We start from the raw sequence: 14217 nt of genomic DNA on the forward strand, positions 1-14217 counted from the left end.
TTGGGTTCTGATGATGGCAAGTGACCTTGGTTTGTGTTGTTTATTTTCTTATGCTTGCCCCCCGCCCCGGCATTAACTCTAGTGCTACCTGACCTTGCTAAATCTGACTGGAACCTGTCCTTCCTGTGATCCTGGTTGTGTCAGAACTCCTCAGAATCAAGCTGTCTCTGTGATCCTGTGATTCTGGGATCCTGGGATCCTGGGCTTGTTAAATCACCTGGGAGTGTGACTTTCTCTGCGAGTTGTGGGACTGGCTGCAGAGCTTGTGCCCAAGGTCTGCTCAGAACACTAACCCGAACAGACCGGAAGGAACAGGAGTCACTGGGCTGGCGGAGTTCCTGTATGCCTGGTTCTGCTGGTCCCAGTTACTCCCAGTGTTGGGACAGATGTTGGTTCCTGCTTACCTCTGATCCTGAGTGTGTCAGAGCACCTGGGAGTGGAGCTTCCTCTAGGTGTTATGAAACTGGCTCGATACCATGTTTTCTTGTCTTCTTTAATCAAATGAAGAACCCGTGCAGTAGCCTGTCGGGATCCACTTGTATAAGTTCCTGTGTTCACCATGGTGACCTATTCATACTGCACAGCAGAGGTTGGGTTTTATACATTCAACCATAGACTTTAAAAAAGAGGGGGGAAGAAGGAATTGGGAAGATAGAAAGTGTGTGATCATTTGATACCCGACAAAACCAAGGCTGAGAAAAGAGGCACAGTGTGTTCAGTGTTGCAAAGCAGTTCTTAGTTTATCCTTCTCTCTGTATCTCTTCCTGCGGCAAGCCTCCATCTCAGGAGAGTAGTACTTAACTTGCCCTCAAAGTTCAATCAGATTCTTCTGTCTCTACATAATTGTCAACAGTTGCAAGGCAGGAATTAATGTGGCAATCAGAGATGGACATCTCCCTAGCAACCTACTGGAAACATCTGGATTCAATCATTTTGATCACATACAAGCTAGAGTTGAATCTTCTCTGGATTTTTGTCTCCTGGTTATCAAATTCAACAAAAGCACAATGACAGGCAAAGGAAGCCATGTTGTTAGCATAAGAAACACTGCTGGAAAGCTTGCTTTCCTCAAATACTATCAAGCACATATGTCTATTATTCCATAAGTTCCTCCTAGTATGTTTCATTCCTGTAAAATGTGCATATGAGCTGCAGATCTCAAAGAAGAGGAGTCCCTATGTCTCCTTTAGGTCCCACCTAATGGAATAAAATGTCTTTTGATCAAATCCACCCCACCTTCCCTCTCAAAACCAATCCATTAATTTGATTGGTTCCAAATTAATGTGCTCTCTCTTTTTTAAAGCACACTGATATTCATAGGTAATCTTAATTGGCTGCTGCATACTCTATATGTAACTTGGATTCATCTCTTATTTAGGAAAATAGATTTTTTTGAAGAAAATAAATATGAAAAAAGTGTGATCACCATTGAGATAAAGCAATCATGTGGCTTGCTGCCATCTTGGTTATAAGTTCATCAGTATAAAAGTAACCATGTAAGTTGGCTACCATCTTTACTCAGGTTACAGAGAGGAAATGCCACGTAACTTACCCACCATTTTAGTTAATATGACCATGTAATTAAACCAATCTTGGCAGCTCCCATAAAGCTCCCCATCCTACTGAGCTGTTTGTCACCTCCTTCATTTCAGAACGCAAAATTAGGCTCCAAAACTGTTTGTTTCATTTCATTTTCCTAATATTAAAGAGGGAACAGAGGCCTCCAATAAATTTTGGACTAAGATGAATTTTATATGGTGATTTTTGTCCTGAGAGTAAAAAATAAGAGATGAGCACTAAACCATGAATAAGCACTAAACCATTTTCCATAAGGTTTATGGAAAATGGCACATAAAACAATATATATTTGATAATTGAGGCTTATAAATTCATAATGTTACAATAGCCTGGTCAGGCAGAAACTGGTATAAAGACATATGTCTATCTATTATGTTTTTGCTAACTTTCTTAAGTTTTAGTTATTTATAGAAACTGAGTCAGTCATATACAAACAAAACCAAAACCAAAACCAAAACTATGGCATTTTGTAAAATGGGGTTCCTGGACTCTCTGTGGAGTATATTTATGGTCTAAAATTTATTTTGATATTAAAGGATCTTTAACTTAAAACATAATTTTTAAAGCTCAAACTTAACAGTGATGAAATTATAAAATTCTAATTTTATAAAGTTAATAACTATTGTAAACTATTAAAGATAATTAAGACTTACAAGTTAATGTTAAGCCACCTTACAAATGATCAAATTATTTAATGTTCTCAGAACTATATTTGTATTCAAGGGACCAATTTATATCTCCCATTATATAGCCTTCTGTATGTTGACAAATATAAGCCCAAAGTAAGTAACTCAAAACAAATTTAAAGTAAATTTGAAGTTTGTTTAATGTAAAATAATATCCCAAATATGGTATACTAATTTTTTTATGAAAAATTGAATACTCAAGTAAAATGGCTTAAAATTACGATACAGTTGCATTGCAGGCTGTCCCTAGGCCAAAGTTTTTCCTGTGGATGAAGGACAGGTTTTCTTATATGCAGAGCAATCCCACCAGAGTAAGCTGCAAACTAGCCTCATAACAAGTCTCTACTTATATTCTAAATGCCTCCAACAACACAGAGAAGTAATAGCAGTTACTCTGTCCCTAGTGTCTCCTTCCATGACATATGAGGATCCTGTGAACAGGAAAACCTTGTACCTAAACCAACCGCAGGACTGGTATGGAACCTGCATGTTAGTTCAATTGCACATGCCAGCATGAATTGGCATTCTTTCTCTTAGCTGAACTACATTCGGGATCCATGCCCTAGCAAAACATATCCCCTGATTTTAAAGGTTGCCTGATACTGCGTCATCAAACTTACAACGTTGGAAAGTTACTCAGAATATCCAAGGAGTATTTCTGACAGTTTTGTATCTGTAGAGTCAGCAGATGGTTCTATTAAGTGATGTCCTAAGCCATCATATCCTTCAGGAGATGACTTGAGTAAAGGAGATTGTCTCTAACTGGGCTCATATGTGGTGCTTTGAGAATATAATCTAGTACCTATAGACACACACACACACACACAGAGGGAGAAGAGGTGTGCCTGTACTCTCTCCTTAAAGACTAAAGGAGTATACAGGCTTTGACGGTGAAGCTTGTCATTGTTTTCTAAGAAATTCAAAAAGCCAATATTTGTGAAAGCTCATTTAATGTGGTCGTCTTGGTTTACAAATTATGCCTCTAAACAACCAATCTAGTTTTGAATAGAATGATGTTAAGAAATATGTTTAATGAAATCAGTATGTGGTGAACTAGTGATTCGTTCACCTGCAGAAGGAGTGAAGAATTAGCTTTTGCCTTCTTTGTTAATTCAGTCCATGTTATATATCCATAATTTATAACAGATTTGAAATGATTTATTTCCTGCATCTTTCATCTGGCTAAATGTATAGAATAAAAATGTAAAAAAAAAAAAAAAATCCCACTGAGTCTACTCCGTACTGTCTGTATGTTTATGGATGTAGGATTATCTACTGGAGTAGATATCTACTCGATTATCTACTGGAGTAGCTTTACAGAGGCCTCATCCTTATAGAAAATATACTCTTGCCTCCAATGGCCACTGATAGCTAGGGGTAGGATTTTATGAGCTCCTCCTCCATTCATGCTGGAATTTCTGCTGAATTTATTTTGCTCATGTCTTGTACACTCACAGCTGTTCTGAGGACATGTGTACAATATCCTTATAATGTCCAACATATAATGTTTCACTTCAAATGTTTACTAGTTCTGGTTTTTTTTTTTATAGTCTTTCTGCTTTCTCCTCTGTGATAATCCATGAGCCTTGGGAAGAGGGGTATAATACAGATGTCCTACTTAGAGATTATCACTCTAGAGTCTCTTACTCTCTGTGGGTCTGTATTAACTGTCATCTACTGCAAAAAGACACTTATATGAGGGTTAAAATCTGCTACTCCATATGTAGAAGATTTGCCAATCCATGGCTATAAGGACAAGAACTTAGTGGTCATTTTATAATTATATGACAGCACTGTGCTGAGTAAAAAATTGAGTAACTATAAAAGAAAAAGGTTATTTTTATTTATCGAATAAGTTATTTTTAATGGGATCTTCACAAATCAAGAAAAAGAAGTATAAAATGAACTTATTTCTTAAGGAGTAAAATAAAAACAGACACATAACTTTCTATATATTTTATTGCTTAATTTTCCTGAAAAATAATTGACTATGAGTGGACAACAAATATTAAAATCTAACATCTAACCTTATGCTAAAGTCTGAGTTTATGCTTTTTAAACAATTCATCATTTAATCTTGATTTTCAGATATTCATACAATGTATGCCCCATCTTGTCCTGTCCTGCCCTGTCCTGTCTTGTCCAGTCCTGTCCTGTCTTGTCCAGTCCTGTCCTGTCTTCTCCTGTCCTTTTCTGTCAAGTTCTACCCTGTTTTGTTCCATGCTATTCTACTTTGAGCCAGAGTCTAATGTAGCACAGGCTGGCCTCCAGTTTATACATAGCTGAACTCCTGATCCTTCTGCTCACCTCCCGTGAGCTGTAATTTCAGGTTTGAATCACTACACTCAGCTTACAAAATTCTGTATGAAATTCTGAGCACAGAGCCCAGGGCTTTCACGTACTAGTAAAACATATTACTGAGTTCTGGCCCTTGTGTCAAGTTGACATAAAGCTCTTCAGTACACTTAACTCTTCCTAAATTATCCACTGATTCGCTAGTGCAGAATGAACTTTTTGTCTTGAGTAATTGAGATTATCACATGTATCACATCTTACAAATACCTAGCCATAAGAACCTGCAAAACCTGATAGACAGAGGATGCATGGGGCTAAAATTCCTTCTCAACTATAGTACATTAGAAGCCACTCTGTACAAAACTAGGAGTATAGGGACCTGTCATTGACATCCTCTGCCCTTGGCTGTAAGGTATATCTTAAACATTAACTCTGAGACACCACAAATCTAATAGCTCCTTGTCTTGGTTAGGGTTTACTGATGTGAACAGACACCATGACTAAGGCAAGTCTTATAAAGAACATTTAATTGGGCTGGCTTACAGGTTCAGAGGTTCAGTCTGTCATCAACGTGGGAGCAAGGCAGCATCTAGGGAGGCATGATGCAAACAGAGCTGAGAGTTCTACATCTTCATCTGAAGGCTGCTAGTGGGAAACTGACATCCAGCCAGTGAGGGTGAGGGTCTTAAGTCCATGCCAACAGTGACACACCTACTCTAACAAGGCCGCCACATCTCCTAGTTACTCCCTGGACCAAACATATACAAACCATCATATTCCTCTTCCTTGTCCAAACCAATTTTTTTTTCAGGCAGGTCAAATGTCAACCACCCTGTAGCCCATTTAAATGCTTAAAATAATCTCTTACATAAAACACTGTGTGCCCTGGCTCTTCCTATTTTTATGTCACTCACATTTTTAAGTCTTGGATATTTTGGATTGGAAGGTTTTGTCCCTCTAGAAGAAATTTGTGATATCAGAGATCAGATATGCTCAAATATTTTGGGAGATTCTTGAAATAAGATTCTGTAGACAACCACCTACACATCAAGTCAGGTCCAACATACTTTTCTACTAAGCAGTGGTCATGACCTGAAACAGAAATTACCCACATTTCCCTGAACAGCAGTACAAGGCATATGGACATGGTCAGTTATGGGGGGCTTTTGTTTCAAATGTGACCTCAAGCAATCTTCTCATCTCACCCTCCCGAGGAGCTGGAACTGGTGGTGTATAACATCAGGCCTGGCTATTAGGAAGTATTTTATATGACTCACATGTGTCCAAATACATATTAGCTGGACCCTAATGCATGTGCTAATGAAAACAAGATTTAAGTGCCTGCCTGTGAACTAGGAGAACTGAAGCCATTGAAAGCAAATAGCCCTGATTGATTGGCCTGATCCTCAGGCCATCCACCTCATGCCACCACCTCTGTTGATTTAAAGATTGCTTCTTCTGTAGATATTTACATGCCTGTACAAAAATAGAAACCTAAACAATGCAACATTCTCCAAGACAAGAAAGAATGAGAAAGAGAGAGAGAGAAAGAGAGAGAGAGAGAGAAGAAGGAAGAAAGGAAGGGAAGGAGGGAGGGAGGGAGGGAAGGAAGGAAGGAAGGAAGGAAGGAAGGAAGGAAGGAAGGAAGGAAGGAAGGGAAATGACAGGAGAAGAGAGGAAAGGAAACTGTGTTCAGTGTAAAGTGATGGGTCAAAAAAGCAGTGATAAATTTAATCTGATTTATTTGGTTGGTGAAGAGTTTTAAACCTCTGAAAATAAAAATGCTGGGTCTTGTGGATATATGCCAGGCATTCAGAAAACTTGGTAACTAAATGACCCTTTCCACATGTCTATCTTCAGGTCAGATGCCACTACGTCTCCACTATCTGGCACATGCCCTGACCACACCTCCTTCCGCAACTATTGGAATCAGACTCCACCCCTATTCTTATTAAGCACTGGAAAAAAAAGGAGCCAGTCTCAGATGCAGGGTGGTGCACAAATCAATTTGCATTCTCCCCCCTACTAATCTCTCACGAGAGAAGAAAAATTCACCCTCAGTCTTCTCTCTCCTTTCATCTTTGTCTCCACAACAGGAAAGATTCAAAACCCCCACCTAAATACACGTAAAACTCAAATTTTCTTCCACTTTCTCCTTTTTTTCCAGCTTACCACTTTCACCATATATATATATATATATGAGCTTGCTTGCTAGCCTATAGTCAAAATACGTGTCTAAAATAAAGAGGTCTGCAAAAGAAGTCCATGTAATCCCACTCCTGAAGTATCACCAAGACATGTCAGATATCGTTTAGATTGTGGACTCTTACTTTGACATGCCAGCATAGGTCGATAGACGGGAAGCACATCAGATGTCAGTTTGGCAGCTGATAAAAGTCAGGGCATAGTGACACTAAGCTCAGAGCCACAGGAGACAGAGCAAGGAGATGCTTCTCCCTTCTCTTCAGTAGTGGGTTGAGACGGGCTGGCCCCTTCTGAGCTAAGGGTGAGTCCCTTCTTTATTTATGCTATGGTTTGAGCTTTGGGGGTTTTTTTAATCAAATCAGAGGAGTATATACAAAGGTTATCCTCAGATTTTTTAAAAAAAGAAACCTGACCACTATGGTATTGTAATGGTGCACAAAGTTTTAAAGATAAAGGAAGTTATCCAGTCCACGGACACCGGAGGGTTGGTGCAGAGGATACAGGCAAGGAATTTGGGGGTCCTTATTTTAAAGTATTACTTTTCCTTGAAAAGGCTCATTTGATCTGACTGTAATTGTGACCCTATACGGTGGCCTTGATCCTGTCTTTTCGTGAAAGTCTATGTTGTACTCAGGGACTTCTAATGGTTAATATTAGCAAATATTAGCTATTAAATTAAAAACTTCTAAAGAGTTGTTTTCATATTATGAGATGGCAGAATGTTTTCTTTATAGTCTTTAAAGTTGACATATCACTAGCAGGAATAAAGAACACTGTGTTAGAACTGAACTGTGGAACAGTCATTGCAGACAAGGAACTAAGTTTTCTAGAGACACACTCCTTCATCAATGTTGCATAAACATCTCTGAAATGCTGCGATGAGAAAAATAAAACTTTTGAAACAGTGCAACTTTACTTGAGCTGTAAAAAAAATAACAATATTACTAACTAAAGAAACTGATATCAAAATGCTTACAAGAGTCCACATTTTGAAAATGTCTTTAAAAAAAAAAAAAAGCCTCAGAAGTCCTATTTGGAAAATATATCCAGCCTAGGTCTCAAGCAGTTGGTCACCTGCTCTTAGGAATCAGCCTAATTTAACTTTCCTGCCCAGAGAGAAAATTAAGAACCAAAACTTTAGATTCAGCAAAGTGACCTGTCAGCTCTAAAAACAGCTGTCTTAGAATAAAGCTTTTTTATTTCAGGAAACAAAGGTTTCTATTAAAGTGGCCCCCACTGTCCGGAACGTTTTCCCTGACAATTAAAATCATGTAACTCACTTCTACAGTGCACTCTGGTTGCAAGCATAAATTCGAAACCAGGGACTGTATAACTTTTCAAGTGTTCTTTCTCACCGCAGTCCTTTTGCTATGTAGTTCCCTTGTAGCTTTGTTCTTGTAATATTAACTGAACTCTAGCCTGCCAGCAAAACCTTAGGACGAAGTGACTTGGTCTGGATGAATCATCAACAGTATTTTCCTCCGGGTTGTGACACAAACAATTATACAGCAACCAGTTTCAATGGATAAGCAATTTGGGAAACTTTGCAGCTAAACATTTGACTTATTAAGATATAATAAATCAAATGGTTTCTCCATAGTGAGTGAAGCAAAATAATATATTTTTAATTAAGTCACCTGGTGTTTTGAATTGAAGCAGAGGGTATTACAGTAATTGCAAGACCAGTTGCTGTGTGCAGTGTTCTGGCCTTTATTTAATATAGGGATGGGGAAAATCAGAGTCAGAGATAACCCAGCGTGTGGATTTTAACAGCAAAATGAGGGGAAATGGGGCCTGCTGTAAGAAAACATAAAGGCCATTCACTCCAGAGATGAGTACTGGAAATAGCATCCATCTCTCCTTTACTGAAAGGCTAGTTCCATGGATGTTTTACCTATGTCCACATGTGCTGGTTGCCATGGAAAATAACAATTAAGTGGAAATATAATGATTTCAATATTAGTCTACAATGCATGTTTAAACAAATGAAATAGACTAGATAATTAAAGAGACCACTAAGATCAGTAACGAGAATGTGTAATCTGAACATAAGAAAAATGACATTCACCTTTGCAAATGCAGTCTGTAATAAATATTATACATATAGAGGCAAGCAAGCACAGAGTCTGCCCTTAATTAGCATCTACTTCGATTGTATGATCAATATGGAATCAAGGGGAGAAGAACAGGCAGTGAGCTGTGATAGGAAAGAACAATTCCAAATGGTCATAATAAATCGGATGTTCATTTTACTTTTTGAAATTGGGAATAGGCAAATAGACATTAATGCTAATTGGTGTATCAAAAGGGTTATTAATATACTCTGATGGGAAATGGGAAGAATCTGTCTTGATGAAGATGGATACACATTAACACCTATTGGTTTTAAATCCTTACATCTCTGAGGTTAAGGAGTCCGCAGTGTCTGGACGGAAGTTCATCATGGGGTTATAGATCTAACGCAGTGAGTGGCATCAAAAGAATTTCTTCTCAAAAATAGCTCCTTGGAAAAACTTGTGGTGTATATTTTGAAACGTCTTCATAACGTTTACACCCAGAGATAAGCACTCTGAATAATTTTTACTTAGTCTAAGTCAGTGCTTCTTAGTCTGTGGCTCACCACCCCTTCAGAGGGGTCCAAGGACCCTTTCTCAGGGGTCACCTAAGACCATCAGAAAACACAGATATTTACATCACAATTATATAAGGGTAGCAAAGTTACAGTTATGAAGTAGCAACAAAAATAATTTTATGGTGGTGAGGTCACCATAACATGAGGAACTGTATTAAAGGGTCCCAGCATTAAGAAGGCTGAGAACTGCTTGTGGGAAGGGAAGTCACTTGTGCAAAGATGGAGGTAAAGAGAAAAGAGAGAAGCCAGGAAAACTCTACCTTGAAGCAACCCTAAAAGCACATAGCTTTTGTTGACAATGTCAAATAAACAATATGGTTTGTACAAAACTTGTAACTTAATTATTTTCTCACTTTCAGAAATAATATTCTTCAAGAGAAACCCACCAACATTAGGAGTACAGTGGTGTTCTAGAGATCTCAGCAAAGAGGGCCACACTAAGATTGCTTCTGACTTAACTGCAGCCTTTCTGTAATTCCAGGCTCGCCACCCTGCGGTCGGGGATTCTATCCTTCTGTGAGCAAATCCATCTTCCATATACCGGCTAAGCATGTTTAACTACGAACGTCCAAAACACTTCATCCAGTCCCAGAATCCATGCGGCTCCAGACTGCAGCCTCCAGGACCGGAAGTCTCCAGCTTCCCTAGCCAGACCAAACAGTCTTCCATCGTTATCCAGCCTCGCCAGTGCACAGAGCAGAGATTTTCTGCCTCCTCCACCGTGAGCTCTCACATCACCGTGTCTTCCTCTGCTTATCCGGCTTCCCAGCAGCTCGCTGGCCCCAACCCTGGCCAAAAGCTGACTGCTACCTATAACCAGTCCCCAGCCAGCTTCCTCAGTTCTATATTACCGTCTCAACCTGATTACAGTAACAGTAAACTCCCATCCACTGTGGACTCCAAGTAAGTGAATCTGTGTACTCTGCATGGGTTGTGAGCTATATCCAGGGGTGTGGTGCTGTTCTTCCTTAGCACACAAAACGATAGTGTGAGCTTCGGTCTCACTGAGCCAGGTGACTGGCAGTAAGAAGTCATCTAACCCATTCTTCAGTGTCCAGGCTGAGTGGAACTCAAATTACCAATTATCCCATGCAATCGTGTCCCTATTATTTATCATCTTCAGAAAGAACAAAAAAAAATAGATTTCTAACATACCAGGAGATGATGATCTTTCTGCTTAGCTCTAAGCTAAGTTCCTCTTACTGCAAATTTAATTCCTCTGAGGTCTAGTTTGGCTGGGATGCCGAACACCTGTCTGCTCCTCCATGGCTAGGATTTCCTCCGGCATGAGCAAAGGCTATTAAGTTTCTTCTCAGTCATAGTCTTTTCTTCCTACCCATTTCTCCCTCTAATCCTGACTATCCACTTGGCTAATATAATTTAAAATTAACACATTTTAAAAGTCTGGAACTCAGACGGTCACTTGTATCCATTGTTTTTACTGGGATCAGAGGAGGGGTTGGAACAGATGAAGTCTCACAGTTTTAAAGTTTGTTTGGGTAAGTGAACCCACGACCTGTTGGATGATCTAAATTCAGGAGCAAATACCTAGAGCCTTATGCAAGTATGCACTATATTTCCACGGCTGGAGACTGTCCTGGAAGAACTTGGCCGAGGAAGAGTACCATGTGGACTTGAGCTTTTTTTAAAACCTGAACTGAATACTTTGTACTTATTTAAATTTAGGGCTATCAGTTTTCATAGTTCTTGGCTGTTGAGAATATCAGAGATTAAATCAGAGGCATCTCAAGCATTGTTGGGTGGATCATGACTTCTTAGAGTCTTACTGGAATTCTTGCTAACTTCTGTCTTCTCTAGAGAGTTGTTTGATATTGAATAGACAAAGGATCTATAGAGCGGTGTAGACGTACAATATTAGCCTATAGATAAGAGCATGGGTCAGGTTCTGATAACTATTTGTATGAGAGTGTTCAGCAAGGAAGATGGCTGAGCTAGTATTTCTAAAAATTATAGTATTGGTTGAAATGAAGAAAAGCAGCTTAACTGACCACATCAGTCCAACTTGTAGTGAACCTATTCCCTATTTTTAAAAATAAAAGTCAAGACATTCAAAAACATGTTGGAAACCTATAGATATTATATTGAATTATGCATAATGGCAGATGGCAAACAGTTCCTGAACTGGAATATAGCATTCTCATAGTCTTGACTTAACATTTTAATAGGACACTTTGTACTACCACTCCACACAACCTCCCACTATGCTCATTCCATAGCTCTTTCTTCTTCACAATGACTAATATGATTTTCCATGTAGCTTCTTAGTATTTCCATGTTTCTTATTTCATGATTTTTAAATAGATAATCCACTCTGACCGTAATATTCTCCCTAGTAATGTTTTCAATCCTATTCTAATTCTGCTCAGGAAAAAAAATGTGATCAAACAAGTATTCACAGAGCCTCAACCACATACCTAGCTTTAGGCAAAACTAAAAATAGGGGAAGGAAAGAAGAAAGAAAGAGAGAGAGAGAGAGAGAGAGAGAGAGAGAGAGAGAGAGAGAGAGAGAGAGAGAGGAAGAGAGAGAAGGAAAGAAGGAAGGAAAGAAAATCTAGATCCCCAAACCAGAGATCAAAAGTCCAGCTTTAATTGTTCCATTCTCAGCATCTATAGATAACTCTTCTAATCTTGCCATTGCTACTTGATACCCATTCTGAGTCCAGCTGTATGGGGTGGAAAGCCCTGGCCCTTTGAACATTTGTGCACAATTCTTTCATTGTTATGATGGGCTCAAGATTCTGTCTTCTAAAATAATCCCTTGGTTTCTGACCTAAGGACACTGGAAGGTCTTGTTCTGCTGCTCAATAGCAGGGAGCTCTTAGGCAAAGTTTTAGCAGTTGATCAAAACGCAGGGTGGAAAGTAAGGGGAATTCTTTAATTCTAATCATTCCTTCCAATGTGCTTGCTAGGAGGCATTCAGCAAAGAGCCTGCTAGATAAAACAGTCGTCTGAGCTGTAGCATATTTCAGGATCAGGATTGTCAGTGATAGGAGCAGGACCTATAAAGCAGTGTGAATGTACAATACTAGTTTATAAGTAAGAATGGATTTGAAGTCTAGTGCATGCACCATCTAATGTGCAGACAGTGAGGGTATGTAGGGAGTCAACTGACCAAGGTTCTCAGGCTTGGCTATCAATCCCTCAGGCTTTCTATGAAGTATAATGGTGAGAACAGAATTGTCTAATTCTATTTCACTTTACCAAGCACATGCGGCTGTCCAACAGATGGGACTCTAGAGCTGAAAGTCATTATAGGCAATTATCATGACATGCACTGCAGAAATATTGAGGGGCCAAGAAAATTCTGTCACTTTGGTCCAGGAATTTAATCGAGAGACGGGCTCACTATTTAGTTACATATTTGATTGATTTGGTGTTTTGAGCAAATAAGACTTTAGTTAAGGATTGATGGGGACAACTAGAAAACCAAAATATCTAAATGTAAAGGGAGAATGGGTTCCATCTGCTTCTAAAACAGTATATCTTGACCACAATTTAAAGAAAAATCCATTCACTCAGCTGACAGTATCTCCCATCCCTATGGTTTATATTGGTGGCACCGTCATGAATAATGGCACTTGCTATTCATCACATTTACTTTTGGCCCTAGGATTGTCTCCACGTCCCCCGGCCCACAATGCAAACACTCTGGCCCTACTTGGCTTTCATTTCCTCTGAGCTAACAAGTCCTTTTATGAATCTTGATCTCATTTGGATCTGGATGACTAGAGAACATTTATCAGGATCATCATCAAGTGTTCATTAGAGCAGTGGCCAGTCTCCTCCTATTAATTAGAATGATACAAATTTGCCCACATATGGTTCTACCTCAACAAACTAAGTTAAAACATTGTAAAATTCTAGGAAAAGTTTGAGCTCCCCAACATCAAGAAATACAGGACTCCTTAACTGCTGCTCTGCTCTTTACCAATATCAGTGTGGAAACTTGGAGAGAGATTAAAATACCTTAAATAAACATTTAAGAATGTAATATTATATAAGAGTTTGAACTTTTCAAACTATTTTTAGATTGGTGTAATTTTTCCCAGTCTTTTATAAAAGTTATATTTCATACTCTATCTACCTCTAATTATTCCTTCTTCTCCCTGACCAAAAAAAAATCAGTTTAGCAATACTGAATAGATCATCATTACTTTAAAAGTTATTTTTATGCACTGGCTTGGATCACTTTTTTCCCAGTTATAAAATTAACTGGAACTGGGACTTAATAAGAAAGCCAGAGGTCCCATTGAGGAACAGAAGAATATTCCTCAACACACAAAACGTGGATGGTGTGCCGGTCAGTCAAGTCAGCTCTAAAAGAAGCCAGGATTGGTGACGTTCATCAGTTTCCTTGGTATAAATACTTTCACATCATCAATTTCAAACTCTAGTCTGAGATCACAGGTTGCTAGAAAGAGATTCTAAAAAGTCAGCTCTCTCAAGCCCAGGAGAGGTAGCTCAAGCACACCACTGTTGTATAACCCCCTCTCCATCACAAAGAAATCCAACAATAAGACTGAAAAATTCGTTTAACCATCTCATTCTTTAGGTGAACTCTTCCAAATGCCCTCCTTGTATCTAAATCCTTCCTCCTACTATACAGTTGTCTCCTACCAGAGGCCTTTGGTCCTGTGAAGGTTCTATGCCCCATTGTAGGGGAAAGCCAGGGCCAGGAAGTGGGAGAGGGTGGGTTGTTGAGCAGGGGGAAGGGGGGAGAGAACAAGGCTGTGTTTTTTTTTTCTTTTTTTTCCAGAGGGGAAACCGAGAAAGGAGATATCATATGACATATAAATAAAG

The 14217-nt window shown here is 39.0% G+C and overlaps 1 protein-coding gene across 5 annotated transcripts in view; it reads left to right on the plus strand.

Moving 5' to 3' along the window:
- The window catches only part of Myot (myotilin), a 45911-nt gene that overhangs the window by 20634 nt on the left and 11060 nt on the right, over positions 1 to 14217 (plus strand). For 3 of the 5 annotated variants that reach the window (XM_031365607.1, XM_031365608.1, XM_031365610.1), the window contains exon 2: positions 9878 to 10299. In XM_031365607.1, coding sequence (XP_031221467.1) covers positions 9947 to 10299 — 353 coding nt within the window. In that variant the 5' untranslated portion in view covers positions 9878 to 9946. Of the gene's footprint in view, positions 1 to 6980; positions 7066 to 9877; positions 10300 to 14217 lie in introns of those variants that run through there. The other 2 variants (XM_031365606.1, XM_031365611.1) reach the window with 1 other exon arrangement.

This window comes from Mastomys coucha, unplaced genomic scaffold, assembly GCF_008632895.1.
Source record: "Mastomys coucha isolate ucsf_1 unplaced genomic scaffold, UCSF_Mcou_1 pScaffold13, whole genome shotgun sequence".
NCBI classification, from domain to species: domain Eukaryota; kingdom Metazoa; phylum Chordata; class Mammalia; order Rodentia; family Muridae; genus Mastomys; species Mastomys coucha.